This window comes from Lagenorhynchus albirostris, chromosome 11, assembly GCF_949774975.1.
Source record: "Lagenorhynchus albirostris chromosome 11, mLagAlb1.1, whole genome shotgun sequence".
Taxonomy (NCBI): Eukaryota; Metazoa; Chordata; class Mammalia; order Artiodactyla; family Delphinidae; genus Lagenorhynchus; species Lagenorhynchus albirostris.
The window spans coordinates 86997236-87011968 of NC_083105.1; the positions used below are offsets into that span (position 1 = coordinate 86997236).

At 35.2% G+C, this 14733-nt stretch overlaps 1 protein-coding gene across 2 annotated transcripts in view; it reads left to right on the forward strand.

Moving 5' to 3' along the window:
- ABCC9 (ATP binding cassette subfamily C member 9) overlaps positions 1-14733 on the forward strand; it is a 148844-nt gene that overhangs the window by 4719 nt on the left and 129392 nt on the right. For both annotated transcript variants that reach the window (XM_060166742.1, XM_060166743.1), the window contains exons 5-6: positions 2566-2707; positions 7550-7671. In XM_060166742.1, coding sequence (XP_060022725.1) covers positions 2566-2707; positions 7550-7671 — 264 coding nt within the window. The remainder of the gene's footprint in view (positions 1-2565; positions 2708-7549; positions 7672-14733) is intronic.

Below are 14733 nucleotides of genomic sequence, written 5' to 3' on the forward strand. Positions count from 1 at the left end.
ATAAAGTAGAAGTCATATGCCTTCTTAGAAATGGACTTCAAGTAGCAGCAGTTTTTTAAAAAGAGGAAAAGAGAATTATATGAGATAGATCAAAAGTATTTGGTGAGTGCTTGCTTTGTGCTAGGTGAAGAGAATGAAAAATGGGTAAAACACAGTACTTGCCTGGAATATTCACAGGAATTTTCCAGTGAAACAAGTGTGTCAGAAAGTGAAGAGAAATGCCAACACCACCTTGTAAGCGCATTTACAGATACAGGAACAAATTATCCTGGGCGTTTGCCTACCAGAGCAACTAACTCTCTTTGGGGCTGGTGGGGACAATGCATGGAGTGACATGTTTGGGGACTTGAAAGATACAGAGCGTGCAAGTAAAAAATAGGGTGTGGGGCTTCCCTGGTGGCGCAGTGGTTGAGAATCTGCCTGCCAATGCAGTGGACACAGGTTCGAGCCCTGGTCTGGGAAGATCCCACATGCCACGGAGCAGCTAGGCCCGTGAGCCACAACTACTGAGCCTGTGCGTCTGGAGCCTGTGCTCCCAACAAGAGAGGCCGCAATAGTGAGAGGCCCACGCACCGCGATGAAGAGTGGCCCCCGCTTGACGCAACTAGAGAAAGCCCTTGCACAGAAACGAAGACCCAACACAGCCAAAAATAAATTAAAAAAAAAAAAAAATAGGGTGTGTTTCAGGTAGAAAGAGTACATGTGCAAACTATTTAGGAAGAAGGTAAAAATATAGTTTTCCCTATTATTTTGTAGTTTACATATATATATCCACACAAAATACAATTATTTAGAGCGATTATGTATAATTTGTATAACTTTTCCAAAACAACCAAAATAGACCTTCTAAAATTATAAAATATTTTTCATGTATAAAAATGACAAAGATTAATGTAATAAACATTTATTGACTTTACCACCCTCACTGTAAGGAATCTAAAAGTATGAATACCATGTCCTTATCCTCTTACTCTTTCTGCATCCTATGTTCCTGTCCTTTCAAAAGAGGTAACCACTATTTTGAATTTGGTGCTTAATATTCCCATGCATGATTTTGCTCATAAAAATAAATGAGAAAACAATCAGACTGTTCTGTTAAGAAAGCAAGCATAGGGGCTTCCCTGATGGCTCAGTGGTTGAGAGTCCGCCTGCTGATGCAGGGGACGCGGGTTTGTGCCCCGGTCCGGGAAGATCCCACATGCCGCGGAGAGGCTGGGCCCGTGAGCCATGGCCGCTGAGCCTGCGCGTCCGGAGCCTGTGCTCTGCAACGGGAGAAGCCGCAACAGTTTTGGCCAAAAGTAGAACATTGTTTTTTATTGCAATTTTACAGTTAATAATTCCTTTTTGACATCCAGTTAACTTATTGAGAGCAATTATTATTACAGTCCTGTTTGCATCTCTAGCAGGGAACACAGTGGCTGGCAAAAGGGTATTTGAATCAAGTGGAATTGGAATTAACATTGTCAAAGGGAAATGGTGGAGAAAAATGCAGACTACTGATCCATAACACTGGCTACTTGAGTTAGTGAGAAATCATAAATAAATCTCAAAGAAGTATCAGGCATAAGGAAAATGGCAATGTTGCAAAAAAAGACAGAGTTTACCTGCAGGAATTTACAGCATAAATTCTAGTAGAATATGTGAAATGTAACTAATTTTCAAATAATGAACAACTAAGATATGAATCAGTATTCTTTTCAAAGACTGCTTTAGGGGTCCCTTTTGTCCAGAAATACAGAAATTTCTTCCTTCAGTACTTTTAGTGCACAACCCCATTCATTCTTGAAGTATGTGGGGTTTCTCTATAGTCAAAAAATTGAGAAAATGACGGTGACAAAAGAGACAAGAGTGGGGTCCTTTCTTAGCACCTCATATATGAGTTGACATTACTCTGTGTTTTTGAGGGGAAACCATCAAAATTTTTACTAAAACGTAATCTGGTAACTAGTTCTTTTCTTCAGTGAGCAACTAAGGGTGAACCTATAATGTTCCTGAGCCTCCTTACAAGCTTGTCAATCAACAACACTTTAGCTTTCTTTGAGAAAATACCACTAGCACTGCTGAATAGTGCTGGCCGGGTCATAGGTTATCATTTTTCTTGCATGATATGCATATGATTAAGAGTTGACTCAACCAATGGGTCCTATATTTCATCACCAAGTATGGGGTTTTTTTTTCGGTCAGTCCTCCCACAGATCCCATCTTTTGAAAGATTTGAGACTCCAAATAGCTTTTATTAATATCATCATTAATTTATTTTTCTTTGGAGTGAATCAGAGACCTGTCAGTAAGAGCTTAATGAGCATGAGATAACCAGGTTGTCATCCAGAGTTTGTTATTCCTAAGCAAGGCAACAAATGTTAACGTGTTAACCTAGGCAGTGTTGGAAACATTAATTGAAGTTGTTCTTTTTTTTTTTTTAACATAATGAAAATAGCCCAGGATTTCTATTGCTATCCTAGAAAGGAATAAGGTTTCAGGACCCCACTGCCACCCAGCATACCACAATGTAAATTATTTCCATGATTCTAATTGATCCTTTGTTTATCTCTTTACCTTTTTCAGGGTGGGGGAGTCAAAGCTCAAAAGTACAAATTCATCACAATACGTGGCTTCATTTTCCTGGACACAACCTGAGATGGATTCTTACGTTTGCCCTCCTATTTGTGCATGTGTGTGAAATAGCAGAAGGCATCGTTTCAGATTCGTAAGTGACTGCACTTAGTTAATGGGATTACACAATCCTAGTGGGTACGTTGCTATGGACAGCAGTTAAGAGTGTAACGTACCAAGTCAGCCTTAACTGTTTGGTTATAACTTATTAGGTGCCACAGCTGTCACCCGTTTTATACGATCAACATGTATGTTGTCTGTATTTTTGTGGTGCTGCATCCTTTCTCTGATAATACAAGTTCGGATCTCTGGGGCTTGTGCTCATTGCTGTGCTTTCTGTTTCTTCACTCCTTTGTCTACAAAGCCCTGGCAGAAAATTCTCTCTTTTTAAACATTTTGACGTTTACCTTATCTTTCAAAATAGATATAAATAGCAAGAAAGATTGTCTATTTTAACATGTAGCTCCAATGGTTATATATTTATGTATAAATATATATACCCAGTTCTCAGATATTTCAATTTACTTTGTAAAATAGGAAAGATAGATGAGGCAGGCATTAAAGGAGTCTGAGAACCAGTGAGGATACAGCTACAAATTGAGGCAAAGCACATAACTATTTCAAAATCAGGATTTGTCATGAATCCTCTATTTTTGAAGGAATTTTGTCATTCTTATAAAAGAAGAAGTTTGTATTAGGCAGTTAGAATGTAATGAATTCTATTGAACTTGAACATAATGTGGGAGAAATATTTTTATCACATAGTAACAGAAAATAAACTCAAGTAATAGGAAAATTTCGATTACAAAATGACACTAAATGGTATATCTTTCATTGAAGAATTGATATGAAAAGATCTTTAAAGTCTAAAACAAAGTTTTGAAAATCGTTTTCCTCTTATCGAATAAGAACCTCTCCTGAGGTTTATGTTTTTCTGTCGCAGTTAACAAGGAATGAAACTTCAAGAATTTTGTCATGGAGCCATCTATTTTGTAATGTTTTATGACAGTTCTTTGCATATATGTGCACATGTTAGTTTCTGATTGAAAGGAAAATCGGAGACCCTAAGATATGTCGCCTCTCCAAGCATTTAGAAGCTTATTGGCTGTTATTGAGAATTGCTTACAACTCTTTGGCATTTTTGTATTATATTTTATTAGCATATCCAATTCTAGTCTTCATTTTTTTATTCCCTTAACATACAGGCTAACTCTCCATGTTTTTATGTACTTGTATATAGTGGAAGTCCCATGTGTCCTAAAAGCTTGACATCGTGTGGGCAAGGATGAGTCCTCCTTTCCAGCCTCATGGTTGATGTGTAGATTCAGTCAGAGACTTAGGACAGAGGCTGAGCTAACAATGAGGACATGTGCTAACGACGGAAACTTTTTTTATAGCCCTAGTGATATAAGAGACCCATGCTAAAAACAAGCAGAAATACACCTTTGATCTTGTGCTACCCTCTCCCATTCTTTTGCTGCAGACTCTTCTCCTTCCCCTTTTCATCCAGGACTCTCCAAAAGACATCTTCCAGTTACTTCTAAACCCAAAGATTTTGTTTGCTTTCTCTCATGCCTTGTCCTATTCCGGAAACTGCTTCTACAAGTATCCCAGAGAACATTAATGATGCCTTCATGGACATCTTTTCCTCTTTAACATACTTATTATAGTTGACACCTCTGATCATGCCTTGTTTCCTTCTTTCTTTTTTTTTTTTTAACAAAATTTTAAGAACTGTTTTTTACCTAAAATATCACAAATGCCCATTATAATTAGTGAAACAATGCGCAGGCTTTCCTGATTGAATATTTGATTTTCCTTTTTAGTAATACAAATATTAAAGCTTTTAATTTTTCTTTTGAAACATCTTGTTTTGCACCAGTTTTCCTAAGAAGTATTCTCTTTTTTATTTCTATCTAAATAATTTGTGATTCTGATGGAGAAACTCTCCTAGGTCTAGGAATCATTTTCAGTTTGCTCTTTAATCTGATTTGATTGGTTTATTATTAGAGCATGTAATTTATTAAATGAATACCTTCTGGGACATTAACATCTTCATTATAGTCAAATATTCCATCATTTTATAAGTAATTAATGAGTATTAAGAAATAATATATATTCTTTATAGGAGACAAAATTGTATTGCGTTTACTCATTGTATTGCTACAGTCCTGTGTGTTCATTATTTTTATATTATTTAATCCATCAAATTCGAAAAGTGTAAATTAAAATCTTCACTATTACTGTGTTTTCATTTAGGTTTGCATTTCTATCATTTTCTCTTTTTTTGAAATTGTTCTTTTGTTTTCTGTGCTATATAGTTTTTGGTTTTCTCTCTAACTTTCTGACTAAAGATTTTCTGCTATAATGGGATATTTATGCTTCTACCAAAACACTTAAGTCTGCAAATTTTTCTCTAAAAATAATAGAGGTTAAAGGAAAGAATAGGGTTTTGGGACACTCAAAAACTATACTACATTGTAAGTAGAGCAGTTACAATGTGATAGAAATCTTAATAAAAATACTAGTATGGTTAAGAAACATATTAAATTCCTAATAAAGAAATAAAGTAAATATAACCCTTACTGTAGCTTCTGCTATCTTTATTAATCCTTTATTGTTGCCTCCCTTACTGTTTGTTATTCTTTTTCTAACTTCTTGAATTGGCTACTTAATTTATTTATTATAATAATTTCTTATTGAATATGTTTAAGATTATAATTTTCTTCTGGGTGTGGTTTTGACCACATTTCATAGGCCTTGATGGGTAGTGTGCTCATTTTTAAATTTTCTAAATATTAAGTGGCCTTCTGATTCTTTCTTTGCTTCAATAATTAAAGAGTATTAGAAGCATTTCTTAATTTCTGTAACGATGAACTATTTATTTCCTACTTTTTCTCTTTGATTATTTGAACTGTTTCTGGGAGGAGGTGGGTGGTTTTTAAGCCAGCTCTTACGCTATCATAGTACTATCACATTTTCATGACCCTCTTTGTATTAATAACTCCAAATGTCCCTGATTATGTTCCAGATCTCCACATACACTTGCCTTTTAGGCATCTTCTTTTGCGTGTTTATTCGACACCTTCACAATCCACACATTCCTGTCTCCAATGGGCTCTTCCTCTTAAAATCTTATCACCATCTGCGCAAGCACCCTGGGAATTGTTCTCTACATCTCCATCACCGTCACACTCATACCCTAACGCTAAGTCCTGTTCATTTTGACAGTCTTTTCCAAGTGAACATATGACTTTAAACATACAATTAAAGCTATTCATAATTTGCTATCCTACCAACATTAAATTACAGTTACTTTGGAGCATAAGTGAAATGGTTTAAAGTAAGCCTGTAACGTACCTGCAAAACACCTTCCTAACTCATACATGCAAATTACTTCTCCATGTAAAGGTCTCATCACTCTAACCTCTAAGTTACCCTGCTCCAAAAGTGACTCTTCTAAGGCTTACTGTGGTCCAAAGAGAAGGGAGAAAAAGACTGTCAAAAGACTGTATTATCTCCTTCATGTTACTGCTGCCAAAGCTCAACTCAGGCTTTCATCATCTCTCACCTGGCCTCTCCCCATAGTTTACTAACTACTTTCCTTCTTCTGTGTCTCTCTCTTCACCTCAGACACACACAGTACCTACCAACTCCATCATCCACACTACTACCAGATTGATCTGTCTCTAAAACCCTAATCTTATTCTACCACTTTCCTGTTAAAGTATTTCTGTTTTCTGCAAGATTAGATTTTAGCTCCTTACCATGGCATACAGTGCCTTTCATAATACAACTGATCTCAGACTTACTATTTAAAGAACATTAAACTACTTGGAATTTTACACATTCTGTTCCCTGTTTGTTAAGTGCTCTTCCACCGCTTTCCTGACTAGTGGCTTCCTTTTTATATTTCAATTCTCATTGTCAACTATACCTTTTCTGAAATGACCTTCCCAAATCGTCCTCTTTCCTTCACTCTTGAACTATTCACTTCCTTCTCTATACCGTTTGTGTACCAATATATTTCAATAATTTGAGAAAATGTAAATGTTTAACTGTATGGTATTATTAATACAAATGGACTTGAGGGCTGTCTACCATGCACATCTGTCCTGGCATATTTCCAATCCACCTGAAGCTCTTTATTGCCCTCAGAATGAAGTCTTGTGTCCTTGCAGCCACACTGAATTGCTTGTAGTAGTACCCTTGAACGTATCTAGACCCTCTTCCTGGAACAGTCTTCCTCTACTTCCTCTAAGGAGCAATTCCTCTTCTTAAGGTCTCAGTTTAGAAGTCACTCCTTTCTCAAGGCTTTCTCTGTCTCAGGCACTAGCCTTGCATGCATTCCCAGTCCCTTCACCTGTGTTATAATTCCCTATTTCCTATTGTTCTTCTCAATAGACTGTAGACTTTGTGACCACAGACACTATATCTTGTCTTGTTCACTGTTGCATCCCACAATCTAATAGTGTCTGGACCAGCAAACACATATGTGTTGAACGAATTAATGAAAATGGAGAAGCCACTGAAGGCCATAAAGTTTGGGAAAACTATCAAAAGAATAAATGTACTTTAACATACAGTAGAGTTCATATTCAGCTGATAGTTTTTACTTGCTTCAGGTGTTAAATTATTTCAGCAGTTCTGCCCTTCAGTATAGGAATTGTTATACATTTGCTTTTGTTGTAAGCATTGTAACATCTTGTTTAGCTGTAGTTACCCAACCCTCTGTGTGAGGGTAAGTCTTTTCAGCAGAATTATGTCTCCCAATGTAATCTTCCTTGTATATTCTCGTAGCATTCTGTATATAAAATACCTCATTCTGTATTTTAAATATTGCTGAGAGAACGTTTTAATGAAAAAGTTGGAAACAAAATGTGACGCTGTCTGGAACCATCAGCTGTAGAAACTGATACTGTCCCGCTCTCTGTAGACGGCGCGAGTCGCGACATCTCCACCTCTTCATGCCGGCCGTGATGGGATTTGTTGCCACTACAACATCAATAGTATATTATCATAATATTGAAACATCAAATTTTCCTAAATTACTTTTAGGTAAGTATGATCCAAGTGTTGTAATTGTTGTTTTTTCCCCCAAGAGCTATTTGTTTTTCTTTTTCCTCATGGTAAATGCTCTCAGCGAGGGTAGGGATTGGAAGGCATGAGAATTCTTCTTTAGTCTCCCATTAAATGTGGAGATGAAGTAAGTTGAGTTATTATAGGCTGTGAAAACTCTATCCCCTCAGGACGTCTGATGAGCAAGTCACCCCAGCTAGTTCTGCGCGTTTCTGCCTCTGGTTTGGAGGCCTGAGGCATTTTCCGAAGATCCAAGTCTTTCATGGATGCTGTGGGCATGTCATACTCTTCCTAGAATTGCTCTTGAGGCATCGGGGGCCTCTCTGCGGCGGAGTGTGGTTCACTGCATGCTGAAAACTGTACTCTCCTGAGAAGCAGCTGCCCCCAAAGCACAGCCCCTCACATCTACATCCTGCCTAACATTACTTTTTATAAGCTTCTCTTGCCTTCTTGTCCTGTGGAAATCAGAGGCTGTCTAAAGTTGTCCTAATTTTATTTTTTGCTTTATGCTGAAATAAAGAACTCATTCCAAATAGTTACATGTAATACTGTGATCCATCCTTGCATTCCTTGGTGTACACCTTCATATAGAAAGCTGAGGTGAAGTTACAGAACGTGGATTATGCATGGGCTGCAGGGGACTGTGTGTCCTGTAAAATGGTAGGCAGAGTTGTATGTTTTTGTGTGAGTTAATGTTTACAGTTTTCTAAGGTTCATGGATTTCGTTTGATTGTTATTTGATGAAAATGACATTGACTACTGAATATAGCAGTTAGGAAAAGGAATGATTAAACCACACAAATATTATTTTATTTGTTTATCCAGAGGATATTAAAATTTGAAATGAATAAGTGATATGTGCTGATTATTTAATTCTGTGTTGCGTCACATTATATGATTCAGCAAAGGTAATCAAATAAAAACAAGTTGTCAGGGTTCAATATTAATTTAAAAGGCTTGTCCAAGCCAGAATTATCTTAATAGAAAGCCGTTTGGTATAAAATTGTAGGCAGATATTATTACGGAAATCTTATGTAGATGCCAAAAAAAGGCAACAGCAAAAATACAAATAACATTGGGAATTCAATACTCTTGACATTAAGTTTCTGAAAAACTGATGTGGATATAAGAGTTATAAGATGTAATAGGAAAGGAAATGTGCAATTTAATAATATTTTGAAGGAAATGCAGTCAAAATCCGGCTCTAAATTTTTATGTAGATACAAGACAGAGGGCACAATTTGATCATATTTCTGGAAGGACTTATAGGGTTAAAAGCTAGTCTCACTTTCTTCTTATTTTAGGAGAGAAATATTTGGACCTAGAAGAATCACACCCGTTAAGAACCCAGAACTAGTAATTTTGTCCCAACATTATATTACGAACATCACCAAACATACAGAAAGTTGAAAGCATTAGATGAATACTTATTTTTCTACCACCTAGATTCTTCAGTATGCATTTTCTTCTATTTATTTTATCAAATATCTACATCTTTCCACTCCCCTATTCATCCATCAATTCATCTTAATTTTTTGATGCATTTTAAAGTAAGTCACAGGCGTTGCTATTCATCACTCCCTGATTATTTCAGCATGCATTTTATTAGCTAAAGTTAAATATTTGTTTGCAGTTCTTTTTGTGAGATAAAATTTACATACCAAAGTACAGAAATCTTAATTTGTTAAATGCATACACCCGTATAACCCTATCATGATCTAGAACACTGTCATCATCCGTGAAAATTTTCTTGTGCCCCTTACTAATCAATCCTCATTTTCATCTCTGTAGAGGCACATCTAACCGATTTTTTTCTCACCGTGGATTAGAGTTGCCTGTTCTAGAACTTCACATAAATTGAATCATACAGTGTAAACTCTTCTGTGTAAGACTTCTTTCTCTCAGCATGATTTTTGGAGGGTCACCCATAATGTAATATGAATCAGTATTTTGTTCTTGTGATTGTTGGGTTGTATTCTACTGTATAAATATACCACAGTTTTTCCTTTCTCTTGTCAGTAGACCCCTGGACTGTCTTCAGATTTTGGCTATCATGAAAAAAAGCTGCTATAAACATGCATGTACAAGTTTTTTGTGAATGTATGTTTTCATTTCTTTTGGGTAAATACCTAGGAATGAAATTGCTGGGTCATAGGGGAGGTACATAAATGTTTATATTTGTAAGAAACCACAAGATTTTTTCTCAAAGTGGTTTATTTTACTTGCTTACTAACAGTGTGTGGGAATTCCAGTTGTTTCACATCCGTTTGAAGATCTTGATTTTCTAATTTAGCCATGCTGGTGGGTGTGTACTAATAACACATTGTGGTTTTAATTTGCATTTCCCTGATGACTAATGATGTTGAACACTTTTGATGAGTTTATTGGCCATTTGTTATTTTTGTGAAGTGCATATTCATATCTCCTGCCCACTTTTTATTGGACTGCATTTTTATTATTGAGTTGTAGGAGTAGTTTGTATATACTAGACACTAGCATGTCATCAGACACATGTTTTGAGAATATTTCCCTCCCAGTCTGTGGCTTGCAAACTCATTTACTTAACAGGGTCTTTTGATGAACAGATTTTAATTTTAATGTAGTATAATTTATTATTTTTTCGTGTATAGTTACTGCTCTCTGTGTCTTAAATCTTTGCCTTCCTTCAAAATATGTTGCCCTCATATTCTCCTGGGTTTTTTAAGAAGCTTTGTACTTTCAGTTTTTATTTTTAGGACTGTGATTCATTTAAAATTGGTTGTGTGTATGGTATATGAGGTTGGTGTCAAGGTTCTTTTTTTTCCAAATGTATAGCTGTGTTTGAGCACCATTTGTGGAATAGACTTTCCGTTTCTCATTGGATTTCTTGGGGAACTTTGAAAAAATTAAAGCAAATGACTTTAAGTATGATCTATTTCTTGGCTCTATATTTTCCATTCCTTTGATACAGTCATGGATTTTTATGCCATCACTATTCTGTCTTGATTACTGTAGCTTTGGAGGTCTTGAAGTCATGTATTACGATCATACAGCTTGTTTTCTTTGTTTTTCGCCCAAGACTGTTTTGGATACTTTAGTTCTTTTTTATTACCATATACGGGTTAGAATCAGGTCGTCAGTTCCTACTTTAAAAAAAAATTCCTTGGGGGGCTTATGATAGGGATCGCCCTGAATGTACAGAACAATTTGGGGGAGAACTGACATCTTAAAAACGTTGAGTCTCACAATTCATTCTTTACTTTTTTAGGTCTCCTTTCATTTCCTGTAGCAATATTTTATAGAGATGTAGAGATCTGTCATGTCTCGTTAAAATTATTATTAGCTTTTTTGTTTTACCACTGCTGTTATAAATGGAAGTGTATTTAAAATTTTATTTTCCAATTGTTTCTGCCAGTGTGTAAAATACAACAGGTTTTTTATATTGACTTTGTATCTTGCTACCTTGGAAATTCACTCATCACTTTTAATTATTGCTCTGTAAGTTTTTTGGGATTTTCTATATAAACAAACATACCATCTGAAAGTAGAGACAGTTATACTTGTTTCTTTTCAAACTTTATGCTTTTTTTTTCTTTTTCTTGCTACATTGCACTACCTAGAACCTCCAGTAAGATGCAGAATAGACATGGTGAGAGTGAAATCCTTATCTAGCTCCTGATGTTAGGGGAATATAATCTTTCATACTTAATTATAAAATTGATTATAGGCTTTTTTTTTTTTTTTTTTTTTTTTTTGCGGTATGCGGGCCTCTCACTGTTGTGGCCTCTCCCACTGCGGAGCACAGGCTCCGGAAGCACAGGCTCAGAGGCCATGGCTCACACGCCTAGCCGCTCCGTGGCATGTGGGATCTTCCCGGACCGGGGCACGAACCCGTGTCGCCTGCATTGGCAGGTGGACTCTCAACCATTGCACCACCAGGGAAGCCCTAAGCTTTTTATATAAGACCTTATCAAATAAGTTTTTTTCTATGCAAAGCTTTGCTTTCTCAAGGGTTTCTTTTTTTAGTCATGATAAATGTTGAATTTTATTGAAACACTTTTTTTTCCTGCATCACTTGTAGCAATTATATTTCTGTTGTTTCTGCTGATGTACATTGATTGGTTTTTCAAATGATAAAGTAACCGAGCATACTGGGCTAAGCCATACATTGTCATGATTTGTTATCCATGCTACATATTGCTAGAGTTTGTTAGGGTTTTTTACATTTATTGTAAGGGATATTGGTCTGGGTTTTTTTTTTTTTTCTCACAATAGCTTTGTCAGGCTTTTATATGCTGGGATACACAGATGAATTGGAAAATGTTCTCTATTTCTCTGTTTTCTGAAGGACTTTGTGTGAGATTAATTTCACTTCTTCCTTAAATGTTCAGTAGAATTCACCAGTGAAGTCATCTGGACCTGGAGTTTTAACTAAGGAGGGATTTTTAAATTATAAATTTATTTCTTTATTATCGACTCTTCAGAGTATCTGTTTCTTCTTATGGCAGTTTTGGCAGTTATAGTTTTTGAGAAATTTTCCTTTGTTTTCTGAAATTACACAAGCTTATTTTTATTTTACTTTTTTTTTAGATTCAAGGGAAGTTATCTTTATTTTCTTAACTTTTTATTTTATATTGGAGTATAGTTGATTAACAATGTTGTGACAGTTGATAGTTCAGGTGTACAACAAAGTGATTCAGTTATACATATACATGTATCTATTCTTTTTCAAGTTCTTTTCCCATTTAGGTTGTTAGATAATATTTAGTAGAGTTCCCTGTGCTTTACAGTAGGTCCTTGTTGATTATCCATCTTAAATATAGCAGTGTGTACATGTCAGTCCCAAACTCCCTAACTATCCCTCCCCCTCATCCTTCCTCCCTGGTGACCATAAGTTCATTCTCTAAGTCTATGAGTCTGTTTCTGTTTTGTAAATAAGTTCATTTGTATCTTTTCCTTTTAGATTCCACATATAAAGAAAATTTCTATTTCATCTAAGTTTTTGGATTTATTGTCATAAAAGTTGTTCAGGATATTCCCTGATCATACTTTTTAAGTACATAGGATATGTAGGGATAACTCTTCTTTTATTTCTAATATTGGTAAATCTGTGTTGTTTTCCTGATCAGCCTAGCTGGGGACTTATGAATTTTCTTGATCTTTTCAAAAAAATCAACCTTGTTGGATTTGTTCATTTTCTCAGTTATTCATTTTCTATTTTATTGCCTTTTACAGTTATCTCTCATCTTTTTATTTTGTTCATTGTTATTTCCTTAGCTTTTAAGGTGGAAGCTTAGGTCATTGATTTTGGACCTAATTTTTTCTAAAATAAGTATCTAAAGCCATAAATTTTCCTCTAAGTATTACTTTAGTTGCAATTCTTAATTTTTTAATCTGTAGTATTTTCCTTATAACTTAGTTGAAATGTTTTCTAATTTCCCTAGTGATTTCTTTTTTAACATGTGGTTAATTAGAAATGTATTTTTTTTACATCTTTATTGGAGTATAATTGCTTTACAATAGTGTGTTAGTTTCTGCTTTATAACAAAGTGAATTGGCTATACATATATCCCCATATCTCCTCCCTCTTGCATATTGTTTAATTTCCAAATATTTGGAGATGTCTAGATATCTTAGTGTGTGGAAAAATCCAAAGGTTACCTCCATTATCTCTGCCTAGTGTTCACACTCTGTATACTTTGAGTGTGAGTGGACCTTGAGTGACTTGAGTATGAGTGGACCTGTGACTTGCTTCCAGCCAATAAGGTTTGGCAAAGATGAAGATACCAAATCTGTTGAGACTGTAGCCCTAGTCCACACCTGAATTGCAGCCTTGATTCACAGAAACTGTGAGATAATAAATGTGTGTTGTTTTAAATTTCTAAACCTATCATAATTTGCTAAACAGCAATAGAAAAGTCAATATGCTTATTCTTGATTTTTAATTTAACTTCATCATGATCAGAGAACATTCTTTATATGATTTCCATTATTTTCAATTTATTGCTTCTTGTTTTCTGAGTGAGTATACAGTGTGTACGAGTACCATGTGAATTTAACAATAATGTAGATTTTGCAGAGGTGGTGTATTTTTATAATATTAAATATCAGTCTTATACATATAAAGTAGTTCAAGGTGGTTGATAATGTTCAGACTTTCTAAATCTTCATTAGGCATATGTGTATTTTTTATTGTCTTTATGAAAAATGACACAGTTATCATAATTAAAAGTTTAAAATTTTCTGATAATACTGTCTTGAAGTCTATTTTATCTGATACTAATATAACCACTCCAGGTTTCTAATGCTTCTTGTTTTCATTGTATAGCTTTTTCCACCCACTTATTTTCAATCTACTGTTTCTTTATATTAAGGTGAATCTCTTTAGATAGCGCATAATTTGGTCCACTTATTTGTTCTAAATCCATTCTGACAATCCCTGTATTTTAAGCTAAAAAAAAAGATATAAGTTTCTATGCCAGTGTTCAGTTATTTCTCTCTAAGGAAGTTGTGATCACCCGTAAACTTTCTGGTTTTGATAAGTGCTGTCCAAGCGGGATTGTCTTATGTGTATTTTAGATTTCTTCTTGCTCATCTCATATTCATTTGTACTGAGCTTTATTCAAAGTTCAAAGTATACTGGATCCTTGACGACAGATTTCTAGGAAAGTCTGTGCTTTCATCTCATATTTCTGCAAAATGCTGGCGTGGTTATGAGATGATATAGATCCCTACTTTTCTGACCTACTTGTGGTCTAGTTTGCTCTATAGGATCAGTGTTCTTCTCTATGTACTGTGGATGCCTGTGGTGTTTTAAACCATTTGGGTGAGAAGAGTCACTTACTTACCTGAATTCTGATCAGTAAAGCAGAAACCCTATTACATTGCTACATAGATTCCATAATAATTCCAGGATAACACCCCTGGCAATTGCAACATACTTACTAATGGATAGGTTACACAGTTTGTTAACTCTTTATATAATCAGGACTTCTTAAAAAACAAGACCAAAATATAAAGTCAACTTTAAAGTCTATAGAATTAATTACATGTTAAGTTCTG